This window comes from Rhinolophus ferrumequinum, chromosome 14 (assembly GCF_004115265.2).
Source record: "Rhinolophus ferrumequinum isolate MPI-CBG mRhiFer1 chromosome 14, mRhiFer1_v1.p, whole genome shotgun sequence".
Classification (NCBI taxonomy): Eukaryota; Metazoa; Chordata; class Mammalia; order Chiroptera; family Rhinolophidae; genus Rhinolophus; species Rhinolophus ferrumequinum.
In genome coordinates, this window is record NC_046297.1 from 30,216,322 (window position 1) to 30,236,425 (window position 20,104).

The 20,104-nt window shown below is 34.7% G+C and overlaps 1 protein-coding gene across 7 annotated transcripts in view; it reads right to left on the reverse strand.

Annotated features, from left to right (window-relative positions):
• Nucleotides 1-444: 444 nt before the first annotated feature.
• The window catches only part of UBE2V2 (ubiquitin conjugating enzyme E2 V2), a 35,014-nt gene continuing 15,354 nt past the window's right edge, over nt 445-20,104 (reverse strand). For 5 of the 7 annotated variants that reach the window (XM_033126959.1, XM_033126957.1, XM_033126955.1 and 2 more), the window contains exons 2-4: nt 15,046-15,194; nt 10,569-10,694; nt 649-1,336 (exon numbers count right to left, since the gene is read on the reverse strand). In XM_033126959.1, the coding sequence (XP_032982850.1) occupies nt 1,193-1,336; nt 10,569-10,694; nt 15,046-15,090 (315 nt within the window). In that variant the 5' untranslated portion in view covers nt 15,091-15,194 and the 3' untranslated portion in view covers nt 649-1,192. Of the gene's footprint in view, nt 1,337-10,568; nt 10,695-15,045; nt 15,195-20,104 lie in introns of all 7 variants that reach the window. The other 2 variants (XM_033126954.1, XM_033126961.1) reach the window with 2 other exon arrangements.

Genomic DNA, 20,104 nt, shown 5'->3' on the forward strand with positions numbered 1-20,104 from the left:
AACAAACTATCAGTTCAGAATTACGTATATGCCAAAGTGGAAGTTAAGTGAAATGGATAAAATTATTCCCAGATAGTATTACATCATTGATAGAAGAAATGTCACAGGAAAACAAAGAAAAAAAGATGAAGAAAGAATGAAATGTATATTTGGATGATTTGCAATTATAATTCTATAAAAATTGCTAGAATTCCAACATATTTTTAATATATTCCTGATGAAATCAAAGTCAAAATATAATATCTGGAATTCCTCCTTCACCAAAGAAACTTAAAATAATCAGGTAATTTGTTCTCTGAAATACTCCTCAAATTCCAATTACAAGAAGTATACAAAATAGGACAAATAATAAAAGGTGTGTATGGATGAAAAGCTACAATAATTCCAATTTTTGATAGCAAGGTACTATACATATACCACATCAATATAATAGAAATGGCACACTTTCTGAGGACACGATCCATGTTTTATTTACATTTTAAGACTAACTTTAATCTCAAAAGCACATATCCATACACCTATTTCCTTTTTGTTGATTTCATTTAAACTTAAATGCATGGTTTGTCAAACAAAGACTGTAAACAAATATTTACCATGTCTGTTACATGTAACACACAGGAACATCTCTTAACAGAAATTCATCGACCTTCCCCACATTTCTTTATTATAAATACAGGTATCCAAACAATTCTGGACATACTTTTGATACTACTAGTAGTCAGCACCCACACCACTTCAAAAATTAAAACAATTTGTGACAATATTCATTGTACCTGTTACTTTACTAGACAATTTAAAATGAAAACTGTTTCCCTAAGAGAGAGGGATAAAGCATGCTATTTCCTTTTCCTTCTTGAGCTTTTTACTTTTTAGAAATACACATGCTTCCACAGCTATCTGACACTTCTCACCATACTTTCATCTTGTAAGCCTTAATGCTATTTTCAATACTCCAGGTTTATGTTTAAATGACAGTCAGTGCCTTAAAAAAAATTGTGCTGCATTTTTCCTCCTGTTACCTGAAAACATAATAGGTGTATATATATTAAATATATTCTTACAAATGTCCCAGTCATGTTTACCAGTTGTAATTCTTTTACTTAATGTGTGGGTATTTTGCATTGTGATATTTAATCAAGACATTAACATGAGTAGAAGACTGTTGATTTAAGACAAGTTTGAGATCCAAAAATTAATTGTATGTTTGTCCTTCTGGTGGTTGTGGAAGCTTCATATTTTCTTTGGACATCATTAGACGTCTTAGTTCTTGGAGTACAACTTTAATGCTATATGAATTTTGCCATTTTGCTAACACTGGTATGCTCCGTGCATCCACCTGAAAGGAGGGAAAAAGTAAAATTAACTACCAAGCTTCAAGTACTATGGCACCAATTTATTAAACATATTTTAGTAAGTCCTTTTAAAAATTCATTGCCTCACTCTATTTTCACAAAAGATAACATTATGACTGCAGGTTCATATAATATTTCGGAAAAAATATTCCTTCTTTACCAGGTGTTTTCTATAATTTGTGTCTTCTCTGTGTGTTTTTCTATATTTTACAAATAAACATGTAGTGAACTTGAATTGTCAGAATAAAAAACCTCATATTAAATAACTACATTGTAAACATATTTACCAATTCCTTTTTTTTAAAACTTTTATTTATTTTAAGTGTTTTTCCAGGACCCATAAGCTCCAAGTCAAGTAGTTGTTTCAATCTAGTTGTGGAGGGCGCAGCTCACAGTGGCCCATGTGGGGATGGAATTGGCCACCTTGTTGTTAAGAGCACCACACTCTAACCAACTGAGCTAACTGGCCGCCTCTACCAATTCCTTCTTGATGAAATAAGGTTGAAAGGTTCCTCTCCATTTCCAATGCTACTACCAAAAATCTGTGCAGTTATCTCCACTGGAATTTAGTAAAAACCTGTGAACCTGATCTCTGCTTTGAGTTTTTCTTTCCCATGTATTCTATGCACTGTACTAAATTAATCTTCCACTGTAGAAGACTGACAGAATGGGGTTGGAACTCCTTCAGAGCCTCATTCCAAGGTAACTGCCATCACTTGACCTTTCTGGCAGTTCCCTGGAAAACGCTATTCACGAGGTTTTTCTTTATCTGACCTCAGAACTCACCCACTCGGTACTGCCTATGCTCCACCCATAACTGCCACCCCCACCCCTGGCATTTATATCAGTGTCAACTATTTAAACATCTCTGCTGCCTAGGAAGGCAATAACAGGGTAAAGTTCTAAAACATATAGACTTGTGAATCTAGGAGACCACACATGTACAGGGCTATGCACAGGCTCATGAAAGACCTGAGAAGCCCATAAACTCTCACCTATGGGTGACGGTGAGCAACATACAAAAAAAGATTATGCACCATAACCAAATGGGATTTATCACAGAAATGCGAGGTTGTTTGAATATTTTAAGTCAATCAATGTAATACACCGTATTAATAGAGAACAAAAACCATTATTATCTCAACAGACAAAATCCAACAATCTTTCATGATAAAAACACTCAAATTAGGAACAGGAGGGAACTGCCTTAACTTAATAAAAGGCATCTATAAAAAATATAGGTGTAATTCATATACACCGTATTAATAGAGAACAAAAACCATTATTATCTCAACAGACAAAATCCAACAATCTTTCATGATAAAAACACTCAAATTAGGAACAGGAGGGAACTGCCTTAACTTAATAAAAGGCATCTATAAAAAATATAGGTGTAATTCATATACACCTATATGTAGCTAATATCATACTTAATGATGAAAGACTAAATAATGTCTTCCTTATCAGGAACAAGGCAAGGATTTCCATTCTCATCACTGCTATTCAAGATTGTACTAGAGGTTCTAAACAGGCAATAAGGCAAGAAAATGAAATAAAGACATCCAGATTTTAAAAAAACAAAAAGAAGAAGAAGAAGTTAAACTATTGCTATTTGCAGTTGACATGGGCTTGTATACTGAAAATACCAAGGTATTCACTAAAGAACCTATTGGAGGGGCGGCCAGATGGTTCAGTTGGTTAGAGCACAGTTCGTTAGAACACGAGCCCTTAATAACAAGGTTGCCGGTTTGATTCCCGCATGGGATGATGGTGGGCTGCACCCCCTACAATTAAGATTGAGAACGGTGACTGGACTTGGAGTTGGGCTGCGCCCTCCACAGCTGGATTGAGGGAAAGTGACTTGACTTGGAGCTGATGGGCCCTGGAGAAACACACTGTTCCCAGTACTCCCCAATTAAAAAAAACAAAACAAACAAACAAAAAAACTATTTGAGCTAATAAACAAGTATAGCAAGGCTGCAGGATATAGGACCAACATACAAAAACAAGTTGTATGTCTGTACACTTGCAAACAACAATCTGAAAATAAAACAATGCTAGTTACAATAGGATAAAAGAATAAACCAGATAGGTACAACTTCAACAAAAGTGTAGGACTTGTACACTGAAAATTATAAAAAATTGTTGACAGAAATTAAAGACCTAAATAAGTGGAAAGATCCGATGTACACAGATCAGATGACTTAATATTGATTGTTAAGATGACAATATTCCTCAAATTAATCCGCAGATTCAATACAACCCCTATCAAAATTTCAAATGCCTTATTTTTTGAGGAAATGGACAAGCTGATCCTAAAATTCACATGAAAATGAACGGAACCCAGAATAGCCAAAACAATATGAAAAAGAAGAACCAAGTTCTTCCAATTTCAAACCTTACAGCAAAGCTACAGTAATTAACGTTTTGCTTACATAAGGATGGACATACCAATCAATGTAATACAATTGAGAGCCCCAAAATAAATCCATGCATCATGCATATGCAGTGAACTGATCTTTGACAAGAATACACAATAAAGAAAGGATAGTATCATCAATTAATAGTGTTGGGACAACCATACACAAAATTAACTCAAAATGGATCACAGACCTAAAAATGAAAGCTATAGGGCAGCCAGTTAGCTCAGTTGGTTATAGCACGGTGCTCTTAACAACAAGGTTGCTGGTTCCATCCACACATACGCCACTGTGAGCTGCGCCCTCCACAACCAGATTGAAACAACTACCTGACTTGGAGTTGATGGGTCCTGGAAAAACACACTTAAAATAAATAAAAGTTAAAAAAAAAAAAAAGAGTGCAAGCTATAAAACTCTTAGAAGAAAACAGGAATAAATCTTCCTGATATTGGATTTGGTAATGGTTTCTTAGATATAATAACTAAAGTACATTCAACAAAAGAAAAAATAATAATAAAATGGCTATATCAAAATTAAAAATTTTTGCATTGCAAACCATACCATCAAGAAACCAAAGAGACAATCCATCGAATGGAAAAATACTTGCAAATCACATATTAGATAAGGAGCTCTTGTTCAGTATATAAAGAACTTTTACAATGCAGTAATAAAAGGCTAAATATCTCAGTTAAACTATGGGCAAAGGACGACTGTGGTAGCAGCTGTTATGGACTACATGTTTGTGTTCCCCTCAAAATTCTTATGTTAAAACCCTAACCCCTAGGGGAAGCTGGTTAGCTCAGTTGGTTAGAGCCTGGTGCTAATAACAAGGCTGCCGGTTCAATCCCCGCATGGGCCACTGGAAGCTGCACCCTCCTTAAAAAAAAAAAAACCCTAACCCCAACAGGTATGGTATTAGGAGCTGAGGTCTTTGGGAAGTAATTAGATTTAGATAAGGTCATAAAGGTGGAACCCCCATAATGGGATTAGTAGCCTTTTGAGAGGAGAAGGAGACTATAGCTCGCTCTCACATCCAACAAAAAGTCCCATTGTCAACAATCAAAGATGAGAATTCTCACCAAAACCCAACCGTGGTAGCACCCTGAACTTGAACTTCCCAGCCTCCAGAACTGTGAGAAATAAATTTCTGTTGTTTAAACCACTCAGTCCATGGTATTCTTGTCATAGCTGCCCAAACTAAGATAGACGCTTTTAAAATGGTTCCCAAAGATCTTCAATTCCTGATATTCATGTTCTATGTAATCCCTCCCTTTGAGTAAGGGCTAGACCTAGTGATTTGCTTCTACTGTGTAATTGGGATGTCATTTCTGGTAAGTTACAAAAATATTCAGGCTTGTATCTTGCCCTTTCTTGCTTTTACTCCTTGCTTCACGGAAGGAAGTCTGCTGCCATGCTGTGAACTGCCCTGAAGAGAGGCTTACACAGCAAGCAACTGAAGGTGGTCTCTACGCAACAGCATGCTAGAAACTGAGGCCCTCAGTCCAAAAACCCAAAAAGAACTGAATCCTGCCAACAACCAAAAGACTGAGGTTAGAATTAGATCTTTCCTCAGTCAAGCATTTCGATGAGACTACAACACAGGCTGACATTTTGTGAGAGACCCTGAGTCACAGGACCCAGCGAAGCTGCACCTACATTCATGGCCAACGAAAACTGTGAGATAATAAATCCTTGCTTTGTTAAACTGCTTTAAAAAATACACAAAGAATCTGAATAGACATTACTCCAAAGGAGATATACAAGTGACCAATAAGCATTTGAAAATGTGCTCAACATTAGCCTGATCAGGGAGTTGCAAATCAAAACCACAATGCAATACCACTTCACACTCACTAGGATGGCTATTATAAAAAAGACATAGAATGTGGAAAAGTTGGAACCCTTATGTAATGCTGGTGGGTATGTAAAATGGTATGTCCACTTTGAAAAAATACCATATAACCCAGCAATCTCACTCTTAGGTATACACTCAAGAGAAATGAAAATATTTGCCCACACAAAAACTTGTACACAAATGTTCACAGCAGCATTCATAATAGTTAAAAGTGGAAAAACCCAAATATCCATCATGATATTTATGATGAATGAATAAACAGAAGGTGATATATCTTATAATGGAATAGTACTCAGCAAATACGGATATATGCTAAAACATGAACCTTGAAAATATTATGTTAAGTGAAACAAGCCAGTAACAAAAGAACACATATGCATAATTCTATTTACACAAAAAGTCCAGAATAGGCAAATCTATATAGACAAGGAAGCCACTAACAAAAGAACACACATGCATAATTTTATTTACACAAAAAGTCCAGAATAGGCAAATCTATAGAGACAGAAAATAAATTAGTGGTTATTTAGGGTGGGGGAAGTGGCATAGAAAGTGACAACTAATGGGTAAGGGGTCTCACAGAAACAAAAATGTTCTAAAATTGGTTGTAGTAATGGGTCCACCACAACCCTGTGACTACTAAAAAACATTGAATTACACACTTTAAATGAGTAAGTTGTATGGTATGTGAATTATATCACAATAAAACTATTTAAAAATAGAAAAGAACAATAATTTTTATAATTCTCTTACAAGTAACTGAAACGATAAGCATGTTAAGATGTATTTTAAAATGGTTCCTCCAATGTTTCAACTTAGATGAGTAGCAACCCCATTATCCTATTTTAAATAAACTCCATAACTGAACAAGTTTATACAATAAGTTGAGAGAATAACAAGTTATTTCCAAAGCAAAAGAAAACACTTCCAGCTGTAAAGTTAAAAGAATAAAATAAACATAAGTGATTGCAAATCCTGTAAAACACCAACAAAGTGCATAAAAAATGTGGGGGAAAAAAAGCAAAAAAAAATGTGAGGGGAAAATAGATGAAAAGGGAAGAGGGAGAAAAGAGCATGGGGAAATAAATATCATGTCAGAACAAATCTGTATCTTTTCAGTCTATAATATACAATAACTTCTAAAACTTGCGACCTCACAGCATAAAGCATTGTAATTTATGCTTTACAATGCTAACCACCCACAAGGAATAATTTTGACTAGTTGTATTAAATAAACATAAACCAAAATGACTAAAGCAATACCTATAATTCATCCGGTACTTAAATAACCTCAAAATATATAAAATTATGCTGGCACAATCATCAATGGGCAATGAGAAATTCCATGCTATTTACTACTTGTAAAAGTAATAATTTAAATTCTTAGCTATCAATCAAGAGAAAAACTGATGTCCAATATATTTACCTCACCTCAACCCTTTATAAACACCAACATTCTAATAATTAAAATCAGTATTTATTTTTCTGATTTCAAATCCCCATTCCAGCTTGGCAATATGAAGTGCTGGTGGGAATGTACATTCACAGGGTAATCTTACATATAGCTAGAGGGACAGACATGAACATAACCCTGTGGAGAGCAACTTGGCAATACTCAATCAAGCTCAAGACAAGCCCCACACTCAGCAGACATTCCACTTCTAGATATATGCCCTAGAGCAAGTGCTACTCAGAGTATGTTCCATGGAACAGTGCCAGACCTGGAACTGATTTTACTCATCCATGACAAGATAAACACAGAAATTGAGAATAAACATTGACAGAGTTCTACAATAGTTTGACAGAGAATTTTTTATTTTAAAAATTCTGAGCTTGTATTTTGTCTTTTTTATTTCACTTTTCCAGTAATGCAATTTTATTATATTTTACAAAAGCATTTATCCACAACATATTGGAACCAAAAAACAAATACCGGGTCCTGGGAAGCACTGCCTTAGGATATAAGAATACTGTATAAGAATGCTCTTTATAGCAATCTTTTCAGTGAAAACTGGAAAAAAAAAAAAAACCCAAATGCCCAGCAAGTGAAAAACTGAATATTAAACAATAAAAAGAAACAATCTAATTTGCATGACTCAACACTGGTGAATCTCAAAAATCACTGGCATACAATTCCACACAAAAGTGATACAATGTAGAAGTTTACACACACATGCATAGTAGTAATAGCACAACAACCATGCACAGAAATTATAATCACCAAATTCAAAATGCGACTAACTCTGAAGAAAGAAGGGGACAAACTGGAGAAAGGCACAGAGTTAATCATTTATAATGCAGTCTTTAAAAAAGGTCTGTTACAAATAAGACAAAAATGTTAAGATATGACAAAGTTAGGTGGAGGATGTGAGTTATATTATTCTCTAAAAATGGTATGTGTATGTTAGAAATATTTCTTTTAAAAACACCAAAAACAAAAACAAGAGAAAAGTGATAATTCACAGTAGCTGTTACAAAGGAAAGGAATAACAATGTGACTGTAACAGTAACAAGAGACATAATTCAGATGGCGGAATCAGTTAAGACCTCACAGAGAAAGTGACATTTACATTGATAATCTGTAAGGATTAGCCAGAGTGGGGGAGATGTCAAGACAGGAATAACAGAAAGTGCAAAGGTCCCAAAACAAAACAAAAGGTGTGCAGGGCAGTGTGGACCCTGTGAGTTCCTGATGAGCGATGGCAAGAAGTATGCCCATTGTGTCTGAAGCCATTAAAGGATTTAAAGCACATAAGTGACAAGCTACAATTGGTGTTTTAGAAAGATCTCTCTGGCAGCTTGCTTTGTAAAGATCAGAGGGGATTAAAAAAAGTATAATCAGAGAGATTGCTGTAAGGGTCCAGACAACAGATGACGATCAACATTCATTCAGTAACAATGTAAACAGAAACATAAGACCTGATGCAAGTTACATTTTCAACAAAGACTGACAGGACTTAATGATAGATAGTTTGAGGGAAGAGGAATAAAGAAGACAGGGAGGCAAAATGTCAAAAGGTAGACAAGAAGCCCATGAGATCAGATAAAGGTTTTTAAAAGTTTGTTACAGATTATTAAAGGTCGGTTTCAATTGATTCCTAAATTTCCTAGTTCCCATGATAGTGCAGAATCCACCATTAATTACTTAATTCACAGAGTCTATAATATGAAAACAAATGAACAGTTGAGAAGAAAAATTACACCTGATACGAGAAAATTAACAAAAATATTATTCCTCATAAAGGTAATGCTGTGTCATAAAAGAAATTCCCTAAACAATATCCTTTCTGTAAATTCAAAATGTTTCTTAATCCTGCCTCCATCATATCTCTTAATACTACTTAACATAGAAATAGTTAGGCATCCGTATCGTAATTTCTAGAATACCCATTGGAAGAACAGAAACAGAATTAAGAAGTTGAGAACAACCTTTTCAAAAGTAGCAAAAACAAGAAAAACATGGAAAAACAAAAACCATAAAATAAGATGACTTATTTAAACCTCAATGAATTAATAATCATTGTACATTAAATGTAAATGGACTAAACATCCTGGTAAATTACAAAGACTGATAGACAGAGACGATCCTCAGGATTCAGCTTTGAGTTGGCACATACCAGATAGGGAGTTTGAGAGTGACCCAGCAGATGTAGGGTTGAGATTTCTAATGATCTTTCCACCTTCCTCCTCTGTGAGGATCATGCTTTCCGCCAATGCACCCAGCAGGGAGATGTGAATCTATCTGGGGCCCAGCTTTGGGCCTGCATACTAGCCTGGGTTGGGGTGTGCGGGTCTACCTGTGTCCAGAACTCGACCTGTTGCCAGAAGTGTGGTTACGTACAGGGAGAACTGAGCAAATTTAAGTAAATATATTGGGGACAATTGGCAGCCAGGTTTCTCACTGTTGGAGAAGGGAATTACAAATATGGGAAGGTTGAAATGTGGAACAAACCCTGTACTGTTGGAATTGGAGGTACTGGTATAAATTCATGGTTTCTGATAGAGAGAGAGAGAGGAGGGAGAGAGGGGGAAGGAGAGAGGAGAGAGGGAAGAGAGAGAGAAAAGAAGGGAAGAGAAGAGAAGAGAAGAGAAGAGAAGAGAAGAGAAGAGAAGAGAAGAGAAGAGAAAGGAAAGGTAAGGAAAGAGTACGGGAGGACAGGTGTACATATGAGATACATTAGGTAAAACTGTAAAGAAGAAAATGTAAAAGAAAATTTTCAAGATGTTAATTATCATTGGTGGAAAAAGAGAACACAAAATGGGATGTGGAGGAGCACATAAGTTAAGGATATTGGTAACATTCTATTTCCTAAGATGGATGATGTTCATTTTATTATTATTATGTTATAATGCTTCCCAACATGTATGCCTATTTTGCATTTAAATGTGTTCTCAACATGACACCTTGAGAGCCTGAATTTTAAAGTCTTAACATGAACCTAACAATCTATTCATACTGGAAATTGAGCTATTTCCACTAACATTCTTGTGTGAGTCAGATAGACTGTATGTTTTGTTTATTTGCTTTAAATAAACAACAGTGCTCAACTATGACTGTGTGTTCCAATACAGACATACTTGTTACTCAAAGAAAAGTTCCTCTTCGTGAATACTCATCCTTTTAATCTCACCAAATATAACTTAACCCTAAAGAAAAACAACATTAAAAATAATAATAATGGTCATCTTTTCACCAAATAAAGATTCAATGAAATAGGACTACTGACGCAATTAATAAAACCCTAAGAGAAGTGTTACTATCTCATCTATATTGGCTGGTACATGAAGGTTTTTAAGGATAGATTGATTTATGAAAGAAAAACAATATAAGATAAACTTCTTTAGACTTTCAGCTAAACAAAGGTTCTTTTTTTCTTTAACTTTCTCCTTACTATATATTATAGGTTATATAAGGAAAAAAAAACAACTACTTTAACTTACCATTCCACTGGAATTATTTATTCCATTCATATTAATTTTGGTTACAAATCTAACTGATGGAGGAGCTTCTGGGTATTTAGGTCCACATTCTACTTTCAGGCTATATATTCTGTTTTCATAATTTGTCTGGAAGGCAAAAAATAATAACAATAATAATATTCAAGTGCTAATAAAAAGGAAAAGTACAATGTGAATGTACTTGATATTACTGTGTATGTGATCAAGAATTTACTTTTCTATATTCAAATTTATTTGACCTACATGGTTAGAAAAAAATGCAGCAAGCATACTTAAAAATAAAGATTTTATAAAATAATTCTACAAAGTCATATCAAAATGATCATAACTTGCTTTTTGTGATACAATCAATGCCTGTAACAAATTAAAAGGAAAAAGCAAACCACTTTCAGTTTGTACTAAATTCAGGTTGTACTAAAACCACAAATTCAGGTTGTACTAAAAAAGTTCGCACTGTCGGGGGAGAGACGACTTGACTGTGTCACGCATACATAAAGGTTCCCATTCATCTAGGAAAATTCTATTTATTCCTTCTGTTCTAATGCTTCTTTTATTAATAGTGCTTCTTTTTATTCTCAAAATGGTCTGGTTGGACAACAAATTATATGGCTACCCACTTATATGGCAATCAGTAACTTCCAGCAAGAGGGAAAACACTATATTGTACCATCTTACAATAAAACAATTATTTCATGCCTCTTATTAGTTATATTTACATTACTATTTCATTAATTTCGTGGATCATTAAATTCTATTATCTGAATTCAGAGATAAAATAGTAAACTTTATATTTCCACATCATTTTAAAATGGGGTTTCTTAATCGAGAAGTTTAATATTACCATTATTAAAAAGTCATTTTAAAGCTACCAGATTTAACTGCTTCTAGATTAGTCAGGGCTTACTTTCATGCCTATAACTAATTCTTCTTTATCCTTATGGATTTTGTTCACTTGATTAACTTACTGTTATACAATTAAAACAAGAAAGTCAAAAATAAATAAAAGGAACAAATGTAATGCCTGTTGGTTTCTATAATAAACCTGGAGTGGGGGAACCATTTGCCTACAGATTTCACTTGCCAAAACTGACCTATAGTTTCCTTTCCCTTAAGTAAGAGTTATTCCCAAGTGGAGGTCAGAACTGGGATATTAAACTACTGTAATTTAAAAGGTATTCAACAATCTTGTATACATATTAAATATTTTAATATTTAAAAAAAGAAACAGCTGTATAAAGCTCATCCAAGTTTAATGGCAAACATACTAATAATACCTTTGATATGTATAAAAAGGACTAAAATCAGACAGAGCTCAAAGAAATCATCTAGTCTGTCGTCCTCCAATTTGGATGCACATCAGCCTCTCTAGAAAATTTTCTTTAAAAAAGATAACAATAATAACAATAATAATAGCCCCCATAGAAATAATAGCCCCCATATTTGGGGGCCCCAAATATTATAGCCCCCAAGAAATTCCATAATGTTAAAGGTAATCATATGCCACCTTTATTTGTAATGGCCAGAAAGTAGGTAAAATCCAAATGCCCATGAACAAGAGAACTGATGAACACATTATGGTATATCCATACAGTATAATAATAGTAATAAAAAGAAACACTACTACCACATGGAACAACATAGGTGAACTTCTGAGACATGCTGAGTCAAAGAAGTAGACTGGTAATTGTACACACTGCATGATTCAACTTATACAAAGTTCTACAACAGTCAAAACTATTCTAGGGTGCACAAAATACTGGTTACAGTGAGGATGGGAATGGAAAGGAGCACAGGGAACTTTCTGGGGTGATGGAAATGTTCTATATCTCATTAAGGGTGTGAGTAACAAAGTACGTTTGTCAAAACTCCTGATAAGATCTATGCGTTTCACTATATGTAAATTATACCTCAATTAAAAAAAAATGTTAAAAAACTCTAAGCTAGCCTACTGATCTAATTCAGTGCTTACAGCAAACATCATCCTAACTTGACCCTTTGGGTTAATTTTTCTTTTCACCTCTAAATTTTAAGTTAACAGCCAAGTCTTTCTATTATCTAACAAAAGAGTAAAATAAAAAACAGAGTAGTAAAAGGAACTAATATGTACTAAGTATGTACTCTAGTCAGGTACTCACCTATTATCTAATTATTAATTCAATTCTCAAAACTTCTGAAGATGGGTATAGTACTTCTATTTACAAATAAGGAAACTTAACATACATGTAAGTAACTAAACCTCTAATGCTAAATTCTTCAGAAAATTTCACATACAAACATATATGGAAAAACAAAATTGCTAATCATATAAATCCAAACAGATACAGGAATAACACAAAACAACAGGAATCTTAATCAGTAAATACATAAAAAATAAACAGCTCACAAGGAACAGTATGTTACGGTAAGAATTGTCCTATTATCCTGGCTGATGTAGATACCTAAAGCTGGAGACAAAATTGCTCTAAATATGGTATCTTCTAAAGAGAAAACAACTAAAGTGAGACACCAACCTCAGCAGGTTTTATTAAATGGCAAATGAGTGATTGCTGTGGCCACTCACCTTCACCCAGTCCCACATGTTTCAGTGAGGAAAATAACTGGAGAAAGGATGCCAAGCAAAAAATCATTGGGTGGTGAAGAGTCTTGCTTGGGAAGAATACTGTGCCTTTGCAAGGTACTTCCCTCCTGCCTCTTTCTGTTACCCAAAAAAAGTGAGAGGGTGCTCCAAGACTACCACCCATAGAAAGCAGAGGTCCCACTGGAAGAGAAGCCGGGCACGGAAGTTGGCAGCATCTGCTCTATGTCCCCCTTGTGGAGCAGGCCCTGCCCTCTGTACAAGCTAGAACAGCCTTTGCACCACAATGGGCACAGCCTGGACTTGGGAGCTTCCTGCAGTTCAGCAATACTAGGAAAGGGCCCAGTCTGGACAGTCCTGCTGTTGTCCACAACTGGATGAGAGATCAATGGGAGCGGCTCTTCACGTTTGGGAACTGTACTATGAAACAGCCCATAACAATCACTAAGGAACTCATACACAAGCTCCAAAACATTCTTAAAGTTTAAAGTCCATTAGAGGTAGTGGCTGGGGAAAAAAACAAATCTAAATAATTTCAAATTCATACTCCATCAAGTTTAGACTGCCAAATGTTCAAACTATTTATTAAGTAAAAATGTTTGCAAATTATGAGGACTTTTTTTTTTTTACCAAACAGACCATGGTAATAATGTTCACAGGCAGTGAAAAATCAAGGTTTTCATTACAAATAACAAGTTATAAAACACATCAAAAATTCTAACCATCAATATTGTATTTCCTTTCTCAATGTCTTATGGAAAAATCAGAGTGAGGCGGGGCGGGGAGAGTTTGTTAGTTCAACAGTGTGCACAAATTTTACAAAGGAATACCAGAAAATATAAAACATACATTAATTTACTCTTTAAAGTTAACATTGCTAATTAACTGATCCATTTTTCTTTTGTAATAATCAATAGGAAAACATTCCACCCAACAGGAAAACAGGTGAAATGTTCTCATCACAAGGTAGCAAACAGTAAACAAAACCCGACTAACAACAACTTTCAAATTTGTGTTCTTCCCAGCAAGTCAAAACATCACACAATACATATTTCAAAGACTCACTGCAGGGAGCGCGGTAAATAGGACCTTTGAATAAGCAATGGAATGTAGAAAAAAATTTCCCAATCTGAAAAATTTTTGAGTAAAAATAAAACTTCATAAACTTGAGAAAGACCTGAGAATAAAATACAATGGGCATGTTGCCAGCAACACTAGAAAATATTGTATGTAAGAATCATAGATTTTTCAATATATTTTATTATACATGAAGAAACTGAGCCCTATAGCATTTACATGGCAAGTCAAACAGCAGACAGCAAATAGCAATGTGCACTCATCAGAAACCAATTTAGAAACTCTTTGTTATATATAGTGGGTTAGTAATATGTTATGTCAAAATACTGTTTGCTTTTCCCAAATATCCCCTCCATTTCCTCACCTTTTCTCCTCTCTATCTGGATGTTCTCCATCCCCATCACCACCTTCTGAAATCCTACCAGTCAGTTCTTTAAGGCTCATTCCAAAGGCAACTTCCTCCACTGTTCAGCCTTCCTCAATTATTCCAGCTAGAAGAAACATATTCTAAAGTCCCATAATGAACTTTCTCTGCCATATTTAGAATCTGTCATTCATACTTATTTTTTTCTTCTCTACTAAACTGCAAACACCTTGATGGCAATGACCATATCAATCTTCCCCCCCCAATCCTCCAGAAAGTCAAGTATTATACCCTGCACATGGGAAGCATCAATAAAAGTATATAAAATAAACAAGGAGTAACTTACAGTTGTTATAATTATTTTAACATCAGTATTATAAAATGCTTACTCTAAAATGTAGATAAATATTAACAGAAAAAAATATATAATTTATAGCACTGACCCTTGGTGGCCCAATAATCATGCCTGTCCACCTTGTAAGTGTCATATCTTCATCATCTTCAAGGCCCCAGCTAACCGTACCATCGCCTACTCCTTTTTGTCCTTCTTCAAGTTCTTCCAACAAGCGAAAATTACGAGGAACTTTAACTCCTATACAAAAGAATGTCAATGTAAATGTAAAAACCTCATAATTTTAAGTGCTACATATATTCAAATTCAGCTTTTTCCAAGTTAACCTTTATAAATTATTTCCCCAAAAGACCAAATTGCCTCTAAAAACCATTGTGACCCAGAAAATGCTGAATCTAACAATCTCTTAAAATGAAAACACTAAAGAAAGCACTGTATCATACATTAACAGAAGTATAAAACATATATACAAATTCCTAATTAATTTTATACTGACATAAGTTAATCATAATGAAATCATTATATATAGTGAATAGCTGAGATTTCTGTTCTAGCCAAGAACATTGCAACAAATTAAGAAGCATGACCAATAAGTTCATAAAAGTTCCATTTCATTAAAATATACTCTCTAATGATTTTTAAAGAATAGAATTATCTTAATCTTTCAAAATGCACTAAAAGGTACTATCTTCTAGAATGCTAAAGCAGCCCCATCCACGGTCCACAGCCAATCTTTTTCCTAGTCTCATCCCTAACCAATGGGGTCCTACCTCTCCTATGTCAGCACAAGCACATAATCATTAATCCTCACTTGGTAGTTACTTGATTTGAGAACAAATATCCTTATGAATATAACATTTTCTTAGGACACGTCCTTCACCTGTTTGCAAACTATACACAATCCACAAACCTTTCTCACACCTGTACATCTTTAACTTTTAACTTTATCACTCCGTGCTTTATTTCTAAAATCTTAACACAGATATCCTTCTTCCTAGAATCTCCTAGCCTTTCACAGTTTCCCACTCCCTCATTCTCACTAAACCTGGTCTTTGGCATCATTTTGACCTCCAATCCCTGGAATCAAACCATGATTCTTCCAATTTATCACAACCTTTCCTAGGATTACTGGCTTCTCCAAAAATGGACCCTGTGGTCTTCACTGTTCACAACAGCATCTAACATGAAACACCCTCCAGCCCCACTGAACAAGTCCTGAAAAAATTAGGTAAATGCCCTCAGAATCCTCTCTCTTTGGCTCTGTAGCAAGCATGTGCTTACATGAGCGCTCTCTCTCGCTCACACACACACACACAACTGAGGCACAAAGAAGTGACATCTCCTTTAAAAAGACTGTCATTTTGTACTTCTGTCTTGCTGAAACCAAAACATCTCTTTCACTTACTAATTCACAGTAATCCTTTTGGACATACAATGAAAAGCCAATAATTACTGTAACTTAAAACTAAAACACTACCCACTTTATACACTGAGCTTCATATAAAATGCTTGAAAATCTTGGGCCACAGAAATATGGAGCTGTTATGGATCACAAAAACAAGAGTAGTCATTATTACAACTACTGTGATTATTAATAACCATTTGTTTAGCATACATTGTATGCTATTTTAAATAAATTATCCCATTTATTCCTAAAAGCAACAATTTTACAGTTGTGGAAACTGACGTTTGAAGAAGTTATGTGACCTACCAGTTTCTAGACCAGTCACTCTTAACCATTAACCACTGCTTGTAGTATCATGCAATACAAGCTTCAAAGGCAGCTTATTCTAGCACAGATCTAGGAGTCAGACTGCCCAGGTCCAGTGCCCAGTTCTACTGCTCACGTGACATGTGACCCATAGCAGTTTTCTCATCTGTAAAACTGAGATAACCATAGTTTCTACCTCACAAAATCATTGTGAAAATTAACGGTAATCTATCTGAAACAATAAATGTTGGCTATAATCATTTTAGTGTCCATATTAAGTAGAATTACATAAAACTCTACTTACCGCCATCTAAACCGTGTGAGAATAAAAGTTTTTCATACCTGTAGAGTGGTCCCTGGAAATTTTATCCTAAGCTGTGTTTCTATCCACATAACACTGGGACAACTGCTATTTTCCTATAGCTGTACAGTTATGATCTCCACAATATATTGCTATTGAATTGCTTTTTAAAGTAATCTTAAATGAGCTTCATTATCCTTTACAATTATGAAGTCATTCCCCAAAAATAATTCTAAAGTTATGTTGAATTTCATTGCCTCCTTTTTATAACCAATTCAGTCAGGTAACCATTACGAGCATCTAAAACTACAAAGTAAACAATGTATAATTTAATGTCTCTCCTTACATCAGTGCCATAAAAGCGATAAGCCTAGTTACTCCTAAACTTTTCATCATCTCTATATAGCATTCTGGGAAAACAGTTCTAAGATTAATGGACCAATTATTGGCAATGATAACATTTAAAAGGTTATAGCAGCTAAGACTATTTTGTTTTCAAAGTATAAGACTCAATAACAAACAAAAAAATTATTACCTATATTTTCAAATTCAGGGCTAGGGCATTCTGGTTTTATTTCAACCAACCACTAATGCTTGTGAAGAGAACAAAGCCACAAGATGGGGATGTTGCTCCACAAAAGCTGCAGTATGTACATTAGCTGCCTTCTAGATCTCTTGAATCTATGGGCATTTTTCTATAGTTCTGCTTGTCGTGTGTGTCTGTGTGTGTGTGTGTGTGTGTGTGTTATTTTTTAATAGTTTTAAATATTTTAATACTTTTAGTTTGGGATCTTCATATACACACCCTTTCTAGCTGAAACTCTTTAAATGCTACCAATTTTTTAAGTCCAGAAAAACCTCAGAGATCATCCAGTCCAAAACCTAACACATCAGAGGAAAGAAAATTATCACCAAAAAATGTTAGGTGATAATCCTAAAGTCACTTAGCTACTAGTTAGTCGCCAAACCAAGTCAAAAACCCAAGTCTCCAGGCTTCCCACTAATCTAGTCTCCCCTTTACATTACCATTACAATGAACTTCCACTAATAAGAAATAAGACAAAAATAACTGATAAACTATGAATGCAAACAACCTAGAAAGCATGCTTCCAGTTTTTAATCTCAAGGATATCAGATGCCTAATCATTTGCCTTTAATTCCCACAATGCCAAATAAATGTGCAAAGATTGCTAAACAAACATTAGAATGTGTTTATTAGAAATAAGAATTTCCCAATTTTAACTCATAAATTTTAGTACAAATTTAGTTATAAATTTTCTAACTTGAAACAGTTATAGGGGAAAAAAGCATTAATAAGACCTTGAATAGTAATAAATCTGTCAATCTATCCATATAAACATATGAGAAACAATAGCAAAGCAAATTTATTATCAGTTTGCAACTAATTATCTTTAAGAAAGTTCTGAACACTAAAAAAAAGGATGAGAGGTAATACAGTTTTGAAGAGAGCAGTGTAGATTCAGAAGAATCTTGTTTGAAGACACGGATAGGGACACTCAGTTTTTGACCTGATGAATCATCATCTACTCAAAAATTAAAGGAAAACACCTGTAGGAATGGAATAAATTTTTTTCTTGCTTAGCAAACCCTACTTTAGCTGGTCCTTATGAACACGCAGGTTGGCTACAGGTCCCTTTCCCCTCACCCCACTGCCCAGAGTGTCTGAGGAACTATGGAAGACAGTATCTGGAACACATATGCCGTGGGAACACTGGCCCTTCCAGGTTCACAACCAGCTTATGGGTGGCCAGCCTGCTTACCTGACCCCTACAGAGTTCTCTCAGGCATATGGGTTTCTGTCACTCTTCAATAAACCTGAGCGGCGTTGTTAAGATGGAAGTGGTGAAAAGTCCCTCCTGCTGCACTCTGGGAATACTGAGTTCCCCTCAAACCTCCAACAAGCTGCCTTGGTTAAAAATAACTTGTATTTATCGAGCATCTATGTGACAGACATTTGCAATAAGTTTTACAAGTAAAAGTATTTCATTAAATCTCACCTTGTTTTTAACTTATTAACATCACCATTTCACAAGGTAAGAAAACTAAGACTTAAATTAGTGGGTTGAACTTATGAAAGAAACTGCTGCTATTCAGACATCTTTTTAACCAACAGAAACAGTAATTTCATAAAGTTAAATCTAACAACATGGAGAATGAGTGGGGGAGTCATTTATTTTCCAATGCCTCCACATGGAACCCAACTAGTCCTGGATAGCACTCACTTCTCTAACTATTATAGCTCCTGCTAAACTGTCCCCAGTCACTGCAAATCTAATGAAGATGAGGAACATACCCTGAACAACTGTGGGAGCAACTTTTACAAAATAAATCCTTTTCTGAACTCTCTTAAAAAGATTTCCATATAACACTTACTGGGTGTATTCAAAGCAAAATACTTCTATCCAGGGAAATAACATAAACATCATTTTACAGTTTTCAAAGTACTTTCTCATACAGCCATCTATCTGAATACAGAAAAAATCTTTTGAGGTATGCTGAGCAGATATAGCCACATTTTATAAAGACCAAAGACACGAAGTAACTCATTTAAGATCATGGCAAACTAGTAGCTGAGTCAAAACTAAAATCAAATTTCCCAACCTGGGTACAACACTCTTTCTGTTCCTGTATACTACATCTCAAAATCCAGGGGGAAAAAATCAGGGAGACTACATAATATGTACAACTTAAAATACAGTACATATGAAAAAAAAACTGTTAAAATTTGCTATATAAATGAAAACACTAAAGAAATTTTTAAAATTTAAGCCCCAGAAATAGGGACTTATCTTCTGGCTTTGCAGTGCTTAAAATCATCTTAATAGAAGTATTTATAAAAGTTCTCTGTAATATTTCCTAACTTTTCAGAAATTTAATACTCAAATTTTTTTTTATCTTATCTCCTGAAAAAATTATGGAAACACCCATGTAGAGGGACACACTTTAAGCAGCAAAATATTGGGAGACCTGTATTTTGTCATCCATTTACTTTTATATTCATTCCTTCACTCTGTAAACATTTGACTACTACTAGAGGCAATTACTATGCTAGGCACTTAATACCAGGAGGACTAGAACCTTTTTGCCTTCAAGAAATTTACAATCTATGAGAGGAGG